Here is a 14,145-nt window from a genome sequence, read left to right as displayed (position 1 = left end):
AAACAGAATCTCTTCAAGACTGCTGTGTGATGTCAGATCAGTTGATGAAGGATGTGTGAGTAGTGAAAGGGAAGTGTTTTCCCAGTGTTATTTCTAGAATTCCCTTGTGCAGTGTTAGGAAATAAGGATGATGAATCATCTTGTGATGACACGCGAGATTTTGTCTTCAATTAATACCATTTAAAAAATAAATAAAATCCTTTTCCTTTAAATACATGAATGTTGTTCAGACCAGCAGGCTGGACACTTGCTCTTTTGGTGTAGTAACTGAAGCTCCAGTTAGGAAATGGAGGATTGTTTTTAAGTGGAGAAGTACTGTGGAAGTCCTGCTTTTTTCTTGTTTTGTTTTTTAAACTTGAAACACTTGAGTGTATTGACATGCTTGTGACTTTGAGAGCTGTGCAATAATACTCCAAGTAGGTTGCATTTCATAATATGTGTGTACAGTGACTTAAAATAAGCACTCTAATGTCTGTTTGCTGAACTAATACTCGTATTCCGACATCTGAATTCCAGTAGAGAGCTTGAGTCAGAATATTCCTTATAATAAGGCCTGATTGCAAAGCTAATAATGAATTTCTTGTTAGATTTGGATGTTTTTGAATAGTAACCTTCAATTACAGGGCATTGTGTAATTTTTTGAATTACTAGTACCTTGCAAAACATTCTTGTAAGTTCTTGATGTCTACCTGTGGACCTCAAAAGTCTAAAATCTCTCCTGGAAATAGTCTGTCGTTCAGGAGGAAGTTTAAGTGTCCGATTTGTGTTTACTTGTCAGATACCTGGCATGGCCTCATCATCTGCACCTAAATATAATTCAAACTCCTTGGAGAACTCCTCTAGCAAACGGGTGAGTGTAACTTTTTTCATGTTTTTATTTTTTTACATCAGAGTTTCCAGAGATCAGTGTCTTGTATATTTGGTTAGAAAAATAAGTATTTAAATGGCTTCTTGAATGTCTATACTTATTTTTATTGCTAAAATTCTTATGCAGTTAACTGAGATGATTTAAATATCTTTTGGAGTGGATAGGCAAAGTGTTCTCTATCGTAGCTAACGAGACCCTCCTTAAAATCAATTCTAATATACTTAGTCTTATCCTTGCTTTCTAGATTGAAATATTCTGTGGCATGCTTGAAAATTTTTGGCACTTTGTTGCCTTAGAAAGATTCTATATTGCAATTGCTAAGTTATACCTTGTTACATTTGTCTGGCTCAGTTTTAAGATGTTCATGTGCAGTGAAAAATACATTGAAACAATCTAAATGTCATCCCCCTCTGCTTTCTAATGCTGTGCAGCTGAAGAAAATGTAACCTGGGTGCAAGAAAACAGAAACTACTGAACGTGGGAAAGTCACAAATGAGTAGATTGTGTGTGATAGTTGTGAGTACATTGCTTAAGTAATTTCAGTTGATTTGTTCTTCCAAGCCCAGTGTACTTGGAAAATTAAATGCACAAAACTTCCAGAGTATTTAGAGTATAGAGGTTTAATTCCAATTTAATACAAATATAACGGACTATTCTTTTAGGAGAAGACTAAAACCTGTTTATGTTTCAGATCTGTTCAACCTTTAAATGTTTCATAGTTGTATTTTAAGATAGTGGTGTGTGTTCCTGTTTTGGTTCAGTGTGTGAATTCCAACTTTGGCAAGACCTGTTCTTTCCCATGCAGGAATTAGCTTTAAGTTTGGGCTTTTTTATTTTTAATCTGGAACTTGAAATTGTAAATAAACTGTGATGTGCTCTTGTGCTTTTCTTTAGACTCTAAAAGATGGAACTAACTGGGAACAAAATGAAGAAATACCTCGTCTGCCAGGAGAGACCAGGGTTACAGGTATGAAGCTCCATGGCTGCCTTATGCAGGGGTGTTCAGCAGTCTGGCAGACACTTATATCTTACTGAACTGTTTTGTAATTTGGACTGGTTTGGGTGGGGGGCAAAGGTAAGTCATGCTTGAATGTAATGAATTTTTCAAAGAAATTGTGAAAGGGACTTTTTATCACTTATCACAAATAACTTTTAAGTCTTTAAAATCTGGGGTTTTAATCATCCTCACATGGCAGTTCTTCCAATAGAAAGAAATTGCAAGTCATGTCATAATTGTATCTACAGATTAAGTATCACATGTTGAGTGATGAGAGCTCCTCTGAACTTTTGGAAGTCAAGAGAATTCTATGTGCCACCCAGTATGCATTGATATGTTGTAGAGTAGTGTGGAATCTAAATGTGAATTCCCAAAGTACCATCTTATGCTTCCTTGACACAGCAGGGCATGAACAGGGCTCCTCTGCTCCTGTTGGCCTTTACATACAGAAATGTGGTAGTATAAGGGAGATGAATATATTGTGTAGTTTTCTTGATGGAGGCTCTTCCTGAAATGGAAGTCTTTGCTGGGGTCTGTCTTTTACTTGTGCTGCTCCTCCTCCCCTATGCCCAGCTTTGTTGGGTGGATTTGTAAACAAGATTGGCTCAGTTGAGAGCAAAGTGGTAATTCAGAGGAAGTAGTTTTGTTTTTAATGAAGAAGGTGTGAGGGAGAGGGTGTGGGACTAAGATGGATGTGTGATGTGATCCTTATGAAAACTGGCTGTGCTTTGGGGCACTGCAGTGAAATAGGCACTTTTTGTGCAAGGCTGGTAAATAGATTGGGCTTAAAGAAATGAGTGGACAGGGAAAAATAAATGGAAGTCTTCAATGTCATGGTTGGACTCAATGATCTGAGAGGTCTTTTCCAGCCTGAATGATTCTGTGATTCTGATTGCATTGCTTCACTTAAATCTTCTTTTTGAGTGGTATGTGTTAGTATTTGTTCTGTTACTGTCCTTGCTGAAACACTGCTGATGGCCCTACTCTGATTGCCTCAAATTGAAATGTAATGTTTCTCTGCAGCATGGTGAATTTCCTAAACACTCTACAACTTGAACTCTACTTCAGTAGAGAATTGTTTACAGAATGGTGTAATAGTATCAGCAATGTATTTGTTCTGGGATGGTGAATAGACTACATTACAGTAATCACAGTACTCCCTGTTCTATGTCCTGCCTTCTCCTATGTAGTGCTGAGAAAGAAAACACAAATATAACTAGGGAAGGCTACTGAAATCTGTGCACTTAATTTGGACAAGTTCAGTATATGAGTCTTCCAAATTTTCTTAATAATTCAAGGAGATAAAACTCAGATGTATTACTTTCTAAATTCATTCACCTCTGAGTGGCTCTTATGAGTACAGCTCTCATTTTATTTTACTGCTTCTTGCGTGATGCTGTCCTTAGCTCCCATTTTGCTTTTCATAATCTTTTACGAAATACTATGTTTCTTACAGACAAGGATGTTATTTATATGTGTCCATTTAATGGCCCTGTTAAAGGAAGAGTGTACATCACAAACTACAGGCTGTACCTAAGAAGTGTGGAAAATGTGAGTAATATGCCACAATTACTTCATGGGATGAGTTGGCTTTAAACTCCCTTCCGTTCACCCCCACCGCCTTTGATATATTTTGTGGCCAGTTCATTTATTTTAGTTTTGGCACACATATGCTTGTAGAATTGCATGGGAGGCTTTTTGCTTGAAATGGTCTCTAATGTTTGTAATAACCATATCTTAATTCTGTAATGACTAAATAGTAATTGCCTTTGTGCCACTGAGAAATCTGTATTAAAACAGAAGTCCTTTAAAGTTAAATGTGTTGTAAAAGTGTGATTTTTGCCTGGTAAAATTACAGTTTGATCACTTACAGTGAACTGATACCTTTATCTTTTGTCTGTCAGAGCTTTTTTGATAGCTGTTCCCTTTACACTTAATCTGTGATAGATCAAGAGCAGCAACTAATGATGTGCAACAGTTCTTAAAATAGCTGTCAGTAAACCAAGACTTTGATTGTCCTTACTGTTAGAAAAGAAAAATACTTTGATCAATAGAACCTTCTGTGGGTGCAGGGAGTGGTAATGTGTTTGATAAGCAGTGACATGGAAGAGCATAAAATGTGCTTGTGATCTGTTTCGTAATATGGGGTTTTTTTAAAAAATAAGGATTTGGGACTATTGAACTAAGGTCTTTCTGGTTTTGGCTAACTGTACTAGTAATGTCTTTTTTTCGTTTAGTTCTACTTTATGCTGTATATCAATAAAGCAATATTAGCAAGCAGGGGCAATCAGTATGTAGCAGAAGGCATCTCTTAGGGTGTTGCCACCTCTTTCCCTGCATATTGAACAAGGCATGAAGTATTTTTGTAGCATGTTAAACTGGATGATGCTCAAGGCTGTAGAGTGACTGTACACACCTCATAACATGTTGGGAGAGGAGACTCCAAGGCAGAAACATGCTTTTGTTTCCTGTATGTATTTCATGTCTGCTTTCTATTCTGGAATGCATAAGAACATTTTGCTTGAGTCTTCTTTTCACAATAATCTTTCCCTTACTCAAAACTTTTCTTGCAGGATCCAGTTGTGATATTGAATGTTCCATTGGGAGTAATTTCAAGGATTGAAAAAATGGGAGGAGCTTCAAGCAGAGGAGAGAACTCTTATGGATTAGATATAACCTGTAAAGTAAGACTTTCCAATAATTCAGTAGGAAATGAAATCTAGGGGTTTTTTTCTCACTGATTACCTATTTATAGGTAGGAAAAAGTACACGCTTACATTGAATTTAAGAAGAGCTTCTTGAAACTGGACAGAAAAATACCTTTTGTATAAAGGGCTGTTTAACTGTCCCCTTTGCATTCAAGCAGAGGTATTGATCTTGCTTTCCAGATCACTAATTGACAAGGTTTTGCACTGTAGTTGTGTTTTAGGGCCTTATTCCTGCACTGCTTTGTTATTTCATTTGTTCTAAAAGGAATATTTTTAATAATTCTGGTATCTTTCAAGAACACCTCAGATGGGGTCTTTGTAAACTATAAAACCAGTGAGAAGTTTATGTAAAAAAATCTATTGTCTTACAAAAAATTGTCACCATGACAGTTTGGCCACAGGGGAGTTCCCAGTGGATAATTCAGGGTCCTTTGCTGGATTCATTAATCGAGCATGTGCTCATTTGATTCTTAGCAGTGGATGTGCAGATTGCTCATTTTTGACCCCAGTGATGAGAACATAGGAACAATGTATTCTAAACAGATTATTGGCAAGTGTTTCTTTTGAAAACACAGTAATTCCCATCCTGCAAACTTTTAGTAGCTGGTGAGACTTTTTAGTGAATCAAATAGAGCCATTTCTGACGGCTTCATGTCGAAGTGGCGTTTGTAGCACAGAGTGTGGTGCTGCTTTATTTTTACAATTCTTACACTCTGTTCTATTTTATGGGATATGAAGTAAAACTGAACAGGGCTTGAGGTGTGTTACAAGCAGATTCTAAATCATGTTTAGTGTATAATATAGCACTTGTACAGAGAGAAGCATCTTACGGCTTTGGTTCGCCTAACAGATAATGGCTTTGTTTTAGGATATGAGGAATTTACGGTTTGCATTAAAACAAGAAGGGCACAGTAGAAGAGATATATTTGAAGTCCTCACAAAATATGCTTTTCCCCAGTCACATAACTTGGTAAGTTACATCATTTCTACTGCTGAGTTGTATTAATGCAGAGTTCTTGCCAATTAACTTTACCTATTTGATCTAGTAATGGCTACATCATGGCTGCTTAAAAAGTATAGCCACAGAATCTGGTGTTAGCATAAACTACCCAGCAGCTTTTATTTTGTGTATTTACAACACTTAAATCTATATATTTTGTAAAATCATGGATGTACTCCAGATAGACTGCTGTGCACCTCTGCTCCATGCAGATTTCATTGCTTAGAAACTGCCAAGTTATCCTCCCTAATTTGGGAGTATAGGGAATACATGCCTTACTTGATTTCTTGAAAACATTAATCAATCAGGCCGTCTCCAAGGCAATGATAAATATGAGTTACCAAGAGTTTTACTTCAGGAGAAGAGGATATGGTAAGACAATACTTGTTTTATTGATGAAACTAATGAAAAATATAACAGGAATACATTTATGAATTTGCACAGATTTATTTCAGGTTAAAAAAGCATCGTATGGAAAGAATTGAGCAACAATGATACAAGCTAATCATTATCTTCCATTTCTTTGAAATCTGTGCACTGTCCTTGGTGTGAATCATTTGACATCTCTTTAGTAAATGCTTTATTTTGTCCATTGTAATATTCAATTTACACTTTATTTGGTGTGCTTTAATTTAGGATAATTGTATAAGAGTACTGTTCACAAAGTATTGGGAGGTTCTGCTCTGAATTTAAAGAATTGTTGCATTTACAAGGCTGTAGGAAGAATCTTATTTCTTTCTATGGATATATGTGTCAGTCAATGGGCTGGACTCTATAAACATTTAATTCTTTAAAACTTTTTTGCAGAAATTTTCATTCTGTATGCAAACTGTGGAGCAAAAGCAGAAGGGAAAAATGCTTTTGCTTAGAATATTTTGTATTGTTGACAAATAGGCCTTCAGAAATTAAACAGATTTCTACGTTTGGGTAGGTGTGAAGAGTTGTAATCACAAAGAAGATGGTTGTTAAAGAAGTGAATATATCTAATTCTACTGTTGACATTTTATCAATTTTGAAATAGAGAATGATTAAAAACATGACAGGATATGTGGACTTTGAAAGTATGATGGAAAAGAAGAAGCTGTATGTGGAGATATCAAGTTAGGTAGAGGTTCAGGTCAAAAGCAGCTTCTAGACATCATGGGGTCCTGGCTTCTGTTGCAAGAGGGTTGTAGATTGGGTTATCCAGGGCACAGTCAAGTGTATCGTTGAATATTTCCTGCAATGTAGATTCCATCATGCCCATGCAATCTCATCCACATTCTCATGCTGAAGAATTTTTTTTTTTTTGAGGATTGTATGTAGTGAATAGGGTAAATCAAGTTGTAACTGACTCAGGAGAATGCCAGGGCATGAATAACTTTGTGTTGAGATGTGGACTTGTATTAGGTTTTGTCATCCAAAAAGACCCAGAGATCCTGTCTAGTGATGGCAGTGAGTAATGTGTGGAGTTGTCCACTTCCTGCTTTATTTGCTGGACCTGTTGAGCATAGCTCATCATTATATGGCCTATGTGAAGGCCACTTGCTGTCAGAAGTTAAGCTTAATAACAAAAGTCTTGGTTGAGGCAGTAGTAATTTGGCCCTCGGATTCAGTAAAGCACAGAAGTTGGGAAGATAGTGACAATGTGGAGGGAGAGTGGCTGTTCTTTGTCTCATAGCAATGCCTGAAGCAGGGTATACCCATTAGAAATCAGGATTACTTTGGAGGGAAATAAAGTGAGCCTGTGTTACATTGGAAGTTGCAGCTGTTCTTATTTTCTAATGTCACCGTGTGGATGAGCCCTTAACTTTAACGTGAGCTAAGCAAGTGTGTGATTTTTTTGGTGTGCTTTCATTGTATTTTGGCAAGCTGTTTAAACTGACCCTGCCAAAGGTGAGTGTCTGCCTCGTTTTCCATTCCTGCCTTGCTTTTTCCTGCATGAATTTGAGGCTGCATGATGAACCAGATAGGGAACTGAAAGGAACTGAAGTTAAACAGGGAGATTAAAAAAAAACTTTACCCTGAGTTATTTCCTGTCTTGTTAGTCCAAAGTGAGAGTGGGGTCAAGGCATCTCTGGGTGGACGTGAATGAGGAGGGATGATGGCACTGCTCCTTTCAGTGGCTGGTTTAGTACAAAGTTGCACAGTGTGTCTGGACTGTGCATGCCTGCTTTCCCCTTGGAGTGCTCTCTGATGCTCTGGCCATGTATCCAGCTCATTCAGGGAGATGTTCTACAAAGAATGTGCTGTAGTTCCCCATGACAGCTGGGTGGAGATGGAAGCCCTCTGCTACTCAAATCCTGAGCTCTTGTTCTTCTCTGGTCTCCCCTCTGCCTTCCCTTTGTGTGGTTGATAATTCTTCTAATACCAAACAGGTAGTTGTATAATCACTAAGTAAGCCAGTGTAACTCTTACCCAGCACAAAATATTTTGGTTAGTCTTGTGCTGCTTTTAATAATTTGTGGAGACCTGGTTTGAAATCAGTATGCATCAGAACCAGTGCAAGAGTGGACATGTGAGTGGAGCTGGGAGGAGAGAAAAGAGGGAGATGTCCTGATTTTAGCAATATTAAAATGTTAGTTTAGCGCAGACCATCTTGTGGAACTACATCTTTGATGTTTAGCTGGTTCAGCAGCACTGATGCTTGTACAGCTCTGCAGTGGAAAGAAGGTATCATCAAGACAATAAAGTTCTAAAGCTTTATTGTCCTGATTTTTATCTGTATTTTTGTATTTTAGATCAGATTTTTGTATGATTGGTTTTTCAGATTTTTATATGATTGGTTTTTTTATATACTAAGAACCAATCCTAAACAGGAACTAGTAGAAATGCCTTGCTTCTGTTTTCCTCATGCTGTACCATTCTTGTACAAACAGATGGTAAATAAAACCCAAAAGATGATTTCTGAGTGGAGTGTACTTGTTTTCAAGATTTGTCTCCATCATCATCCCAACAGAAGTGTTGGAGAGCTTGTAATAATTCACAGACTTGTTCACAACTGTTCCTCTGTGCCTCAGCATAGTCCTTTGTGCTCACATGCAGAAGCTAATTCTTGTTTGTCTCCAGTTTGAGCATAGGTTGGGTTCAGATATCCTTGAATCAGTAACATAAAGCAAAATCTGGTAGCTCACTTGACTGACAGCATAGCTGAGGGGAGCAAACAGCTGCTGTTGGTAATCCTCTTGCATTTGTAAACTTGTGCTAATTGAAAGAAAATTGTTGCTGAAAGTGTTTTTTTTTTTTTAAAGTTTGAAAAAAGAAAACCAAAATAGCCAAACCCCCCCAAGTGAGATGTTTTAGTACACCACAAAAGATGAGATATATTTGGTCTCTGTAGTTCAGTTTCTACATAGCAGCTGCTTCACTTCCTGATCTTATCATGAACCTACACATCATCATTTTTATAAGATTGTTCAGCACTGTGATATCTGCACAATCTGTGTTTATTCCTAACCCTGGTAGGTCTGTGGGAATGCCCATTCTGATGAGACTCTGGTGGCTGTGCTGGCTGACTGGGACTGCTCCTGATGCCACTGCTTATCCTGGTAATTTAAAATGTCTGAGTGTCAGCTCATGCCAGCGTTGCTGTTGGATCTACAAAGATGACTTTAGATGGAGTGAGGCTGGCAAAGGGATCTGACAGAGCACCTGAATTTGCAGAGAACCCCTTGACTTGAGGCTTCATTCCCCATGACAGTCAGAGCCAGGGCAGTAGTGGTGTGAGATGACAGCATTCACAAATGATCAGAGGGCACCAGCACTGCAATGTCTTACCTTAGTTCTTACATGAACGGGTAAGATGTAACTGGCTAGATTGTAGTAATGGCATACTAAGTGCCATTAATAGTGGCAAGGATAACACTGAGAAACTGTCAGCCTTCACAGTGAGTAAAAACTTAGTGATTTATAATATGTAAAAAGCATACACCAGTGAATTAGAAATAGGAAAAGCAGTTGATTTTCTTCACAGTTGTGTGGCATCTTGTTCTAGTTTTGCTGCTTTCTTCTTTTGCAATGCATAAAGATTGGTCAAATATTTAATAAATTGTGTCTACATTATATATTCGTGTACAAGTATAACACGTATTTATGTGCTGTGATTCCATAAAGAGTAAATATGTAACTATTGTATTTATACTGATATTTATAAATTTACATTATATTTATACTGCTAAATAGACTGCTTGCTAAACTGTAATTGTCAGATTGCAGCTGCTTTCTCCTTTATCTCACAGAACTATGTTGTGTTTTGAGCAACCAGTGTATTGCATATTATTTTTGTGTATAAAAGGAGAGGATAAATTGAATGTTAAAGACAAGCACTCTGTCTGTAGGAGGCTTAAAAAAAGAGACTGTATTGAAATTGTGGGTTAACACCTGCAAGGAAGTAAACAATTATTTGCACAGCAAAGCATAAAAAGTAGTTTACCAAAAATGTTACAAGATTTGAAAGATTTTTTTTGAAGTGTAGTAGCGTTCTGGTTCAAGTGAAGGAGTAGTCATCTGCTTTTAGACTGTGGATCTGTAATGAAATCCCTACTTCAGTTTTGTGCAGGGGCTTTAATTTGGTTTTGCAAAAATCTTAGCTGATGTATGGCAAGCCTTGCTTGGTTTTGCCAGTTATAGGTGTTGAAAAGTCACAAAATTTGCACCCCATAATTGTTCTGAGTGGTGATTTACTATACTTGATTTCTTATTGTTTAATGTTTTCTTTGATTTCTTCTTTCCGTTTCCCATGGCAGCTGAAAATAATTTGAAACTGATTTTTAATTAGTTGATAGACTAATTGGAATTGATGAGCTTCCATCAGACATGTAGTATTAATCTCCATCAAACTTAGAATAGATATGATCAGTGCATTGGAAGTGACTGCAGATTATCCTACCTTGGACTCGAGATGTGAGATAAAACAAATAATCAGTATAACTTGAGGTAAATCTGTGGTTTAAGTAGCTTTCAGCTGGCCAGTCTCAGTGCTGAGAGGAGGGACGCCAGCTCAGGCTTGCTGCCTGAAACACTGATGTGTTGAGCAAGTAGCTTGCCTGAAACTTGTGCTGCTGTTTGTCCTTTGTATCCAACCAAACTAATGTGGAGTTGTCTCAGGTGCACCTGTACAAACCATAGTTCTGCTTTTTGGTTATATGTTCTTGATTTTGAAAAACCTGTCATGATCTCAAAAAACCCACAATGAAAGACTCTTCTATTTTACTGCAATATTCTTCTGAACCTGAATATCTCTTGTATGTAGATTTTTTTTTTTAATTTCTACTCAAATCTGGACACATCTGATGAAGCTGCAGTTGGTTTAATTCCTGGGAAGATAGACTGTGTGCAGGAGGAGCTGCAGAGAAAAGTGAGAGGCAGGATTAACAGTGAGAGAAGGGGATGGCATTTTGTGTGTGGAGCGAAGAAAAAAATGAGTGGAGGTCAGAGTGGAGACTCTGAGTACATAAAGTATTTGGGGACAAGGAGGATCTAGCAGGGATATACCATAGATGTGAAGGGAAGATGTGTGAAGAAGACATGGAACTGGCCAACCTTTTATTATTCTGGTATTTGCAAGGCTTTCCTGTGTGAATAACAGGGCACTGAGAGAGGCTGGCAGGGCTTTTCTGCCTTGCGGGGCCATGCGATTCTGAGAGCTGCTGGTGTCGTTCTTCTCCGACCTTCCTCTGCCCTCTCCATCTGAAGGATATAAATACACACCCAGCTGGTCTGTACTCAGTGCCTGTGGGCAGTGGAGTGACCTCCCTGCTTTCATGCCCACATGAATGTGTGTGTGTGTGTGTGTGAGGGGCTCTAATGTGAAGGAACTGTATCCACAAAAAGCTAAGCCATGTAATTTCACTAAGATAGCACCTCTCAAATCTTACATCAAGTGATAAAGAGAACCTATGCATATTATACTGTGAATGCCATAATTTCTCCTTCCCATTTATTTCTGTTTCATTTGCCTGCTGCACTGTAGAATTGCATTCAGATTTCGTGCACTGTGAGGTGAAATAAGACATAAATGTACAAACATATTGCATTTAATCTGTAATCTTGGGTTATTCAGGACAAAAGAGGAAATATGTGGGTCATTAGTGCAGATGTGAAGCTAACCTGAGCTATAGCAAAGACTTCTGGGATCTAAATATGTATTTATCACCGTTACTAGTTCACTATAATGTGGTTTATCGGTTTGGTTGCATTAGAATAATAAAATGCCCAATTCAAGAAAAAATGTTATTCAGTAGAAATTACTTCAATTTGCTCATTATCCCATTTTGTTTCAAACAAAAAAAAGTAATGTCCAAACGTGCTAAATGTGGCTTGTACTGATACAGGTCATAAAATGCAGCTGTATCCAAGCATGTATCTTATGTTAAGTATATGATTCTTATATTTAAATGGTTATAAATGTGGGTTGCTTGTTACAGTCAAGTTAAACTGTCATTAGAAATTAAATAGAACTCTATGAATGGAGTATAAATGTATGTAGAGTATTGCATTTGTGTATCTCCTACTCTAATGACAACACAGCAATAATTGTGTATTTTGTTGGGAGAAATGGGCCTAAGGTAGGGTGGGATATTACTGTATTTTAGACTCCGGCAGTTAGGCTGGACTAAAGCTCAGGCCATATTCACAGAGTGTTTCAAGTCTTATCTGAGAAGCTGTTGGAGGTGGTGGGGATGGAATTCAGGTCTTTAATCTTTTGGTACAGCGAGTAAGAATTTCGGTAGTCACCAGATGAACTGTGCAGTCTGTACACGGCAGTGCACATCGAAACGTGTGTGTATAAACCTTTTCCTATGATTTATTCAATGCTTGCAAAAGAAAAATAATTTTTAGGCTTCAGGATTTTGGAGACTGGTCATTTTTAAATACTGTTCTTGAGTAGTATAATGCAGGAGTTTTCTCTGAATTGTTCACATAAAAATCTGAGTCCGAATTTTGCTCCATACACCTTTGCATTCATTGTAGTGTTCTGTGATTTGTTAGACATCAGGTTTTTGCTGGTTGATCCGTTCTACTAATGAGTTTCTTTTTATTGAGCAACATAGGAAGAATTTGTACTACCTGGAATGTCAACAAAACTGATGAAGCATAATTGCACTTAAATAGTTGTGGGTTGTGTGACTGAAAGCTTTTGTAGCAGATGTGGTAAAGCTGCTGTAGCCAAGCGTTTTAAATGAATTATGCTGTACATAGTAGGACATTGTTCTTTCAGAAAGGATTCAGTCCATCCCTTCATGCATAATAAATTCAACCCTGGTTTTTAAAAGGTGAAAACAAAATGCGCTTTTCCCTCTGATGTCTTGTGGATTTTTTTTGTGGGTGACATGAGCAGCATATCTGCCATTTATTTTAGTTTGGAACAACACCTTTATGATTTTTGTCAGTAAGTAAAAACCTGTTCTGTGTAACAGCTATCACAGTGCACTGTAATAAACCTGTGAGTTCTACCTACCAGGGCTTCAGGTGGGTAATTTTTTCATTCTTATGAGGAAACTTGCAGTAAGTAGGAACTTAAATAAAAAACTTATTCCTGCCTTCAAGACATCTTTTAAGTGACTTGGTAGGATCCAAGTGTTTCTGTTTCCTACTGTTATAAGATTCTCCTTTTGTCTCTGGTTCCTTGGTGAATTCTTAGCATAGTTGCTCTTTGGGATATAGCAAATTCCTTTGGGAGGAGGGGATGGTTCTTGTGTGTAGCTGTTTATTAATAGTTCAGCAAATCAGTTGCATCTACTGCTTCAGATAGTGATATTCCCATTTTGCTGTATTCCTTGTTTCCAGTTAAACAACCTTTTGCAGTTTTTTTGCTTAACTTTTGATACTTGCATCTACTTTTAATTGAATGGGGGTTTTTTTCTGATAGAGTAGATGTCCACCACTTTATCTCTCCCTCTGTACCACTTGATAGCAGTTTACTTAGTCAAAAGAATTTGTAATGTTTACTTGCACTGAAGTTCTACCTCTTTAAAAATGGTAAAGATATTCAGAAAACAAAACCAGGGAATGCACTGTTTACTTCTGCAAACTTGCCAATGAGTACACTTGCTCTAAAATAGTGATTTAATTTAAAATTCTGGTTTGTAAATCTAGTGACATAAAGCATCTTGAGTGAGCAGTAACATCCTTTTAAAATATTTGTTTACTTGAACTACATGAGGAAAGAACTCCTCATTTTGAGGGGGATTCAATTTTGTGTTTTGATATGAGCTGTTCAGTGTTTAAAGCAGTGTAATGTATTGGACTGAGCAGAATTGCCTGGACCCTTCCTAAGATCCAAAGCCTCCTTCACAGGGGTGGTGGTGCAGGTTTGAAGCATTGCCTTTTCTCTGGACCTTTGTAGGCAGAATCACAGCACCTTAGACCGCACATTTTTTTCTTGCTTACTGGGGTTTTCTGCATTTCTACTCAGTTCTGGTCTGCACCTGTGAAAATGGTGCAGATGTGGATGTTCAGTTCAGCATTCAGTTTCTCCTTTTAATGTTTTTGAATAGCTAGGAGACTTTCAGCTGTTTTGTTACAGATGAGCTATGATGGGCTCTGGAGTGTTTCTGCTCTGGCTGCTGTTGCTCAGTTAGCTCAGGACAAT

At 37.6% G+C, this 14,145-nt stretch overlaps 1 protein-coding gene across 4 annotated transcripts in view; it reads left to right on the top strand.

The window, feature by feature from the left end:
- The window catches only part of MTM1 (myotubularin 1), a 42,844-nt gene that overhangs the window by 9,385 nt on the left and 19,314 nt on the right, over positions 1-14,145 (top strand). For 3 of the 4 annotated variants that reach the window (XM_069015439.1, XM_069015437.1, XM_069015438.1), the window contains exons 3-7: positions 779-850; positions 1,763-1,835; positions 3,322-3,416; positions 4,439-4,549; positions 5,442-5,543. In XM_069015439.1, coding sequence (XP_068871540.1) covers positions 788-850; positions 1,763-1,835; positions 3,322-3,416; positions 4,439-4,549; positions 5,442-5,543 — 444 coding nt within the window. In that variant the 5' untranslated portion in view covers positions 779-787. Of the gene's footprint in view, positions 1-778; positions 851-1,299; positions 1,385-1,762; positions 1,836-3,321; positions 3,417-4,438; positions 4,550-5,441; positions 5,544-14,145 lie in introns of those variants that run through there. The other variant, XM_069015440.1, reaches the window with a different exon arrangement.

The sequence above is a fragment of the Aphelocoma coerulescens genome, chromosome 4A (genome assembly GCF_041296385.1).
Source record: "Aphelocoma coerulescens isolate FSJ_1873_10779 chromosome 4A, UR_Acoe_1.0, whole genome shotgun sequence".
NCBI classification, from domain to species: Eukaryota; Metazoa; Chordata; class Aves; order Passeriformes; family Corvidae; genus Aphelocoma; species Aphelocoma coerulescens.
The sequence above is the reverse complement of the archived record's forward strand: the minus strand, read 5'-3'. Positions and strand labels throughout refer to the sequence as shown.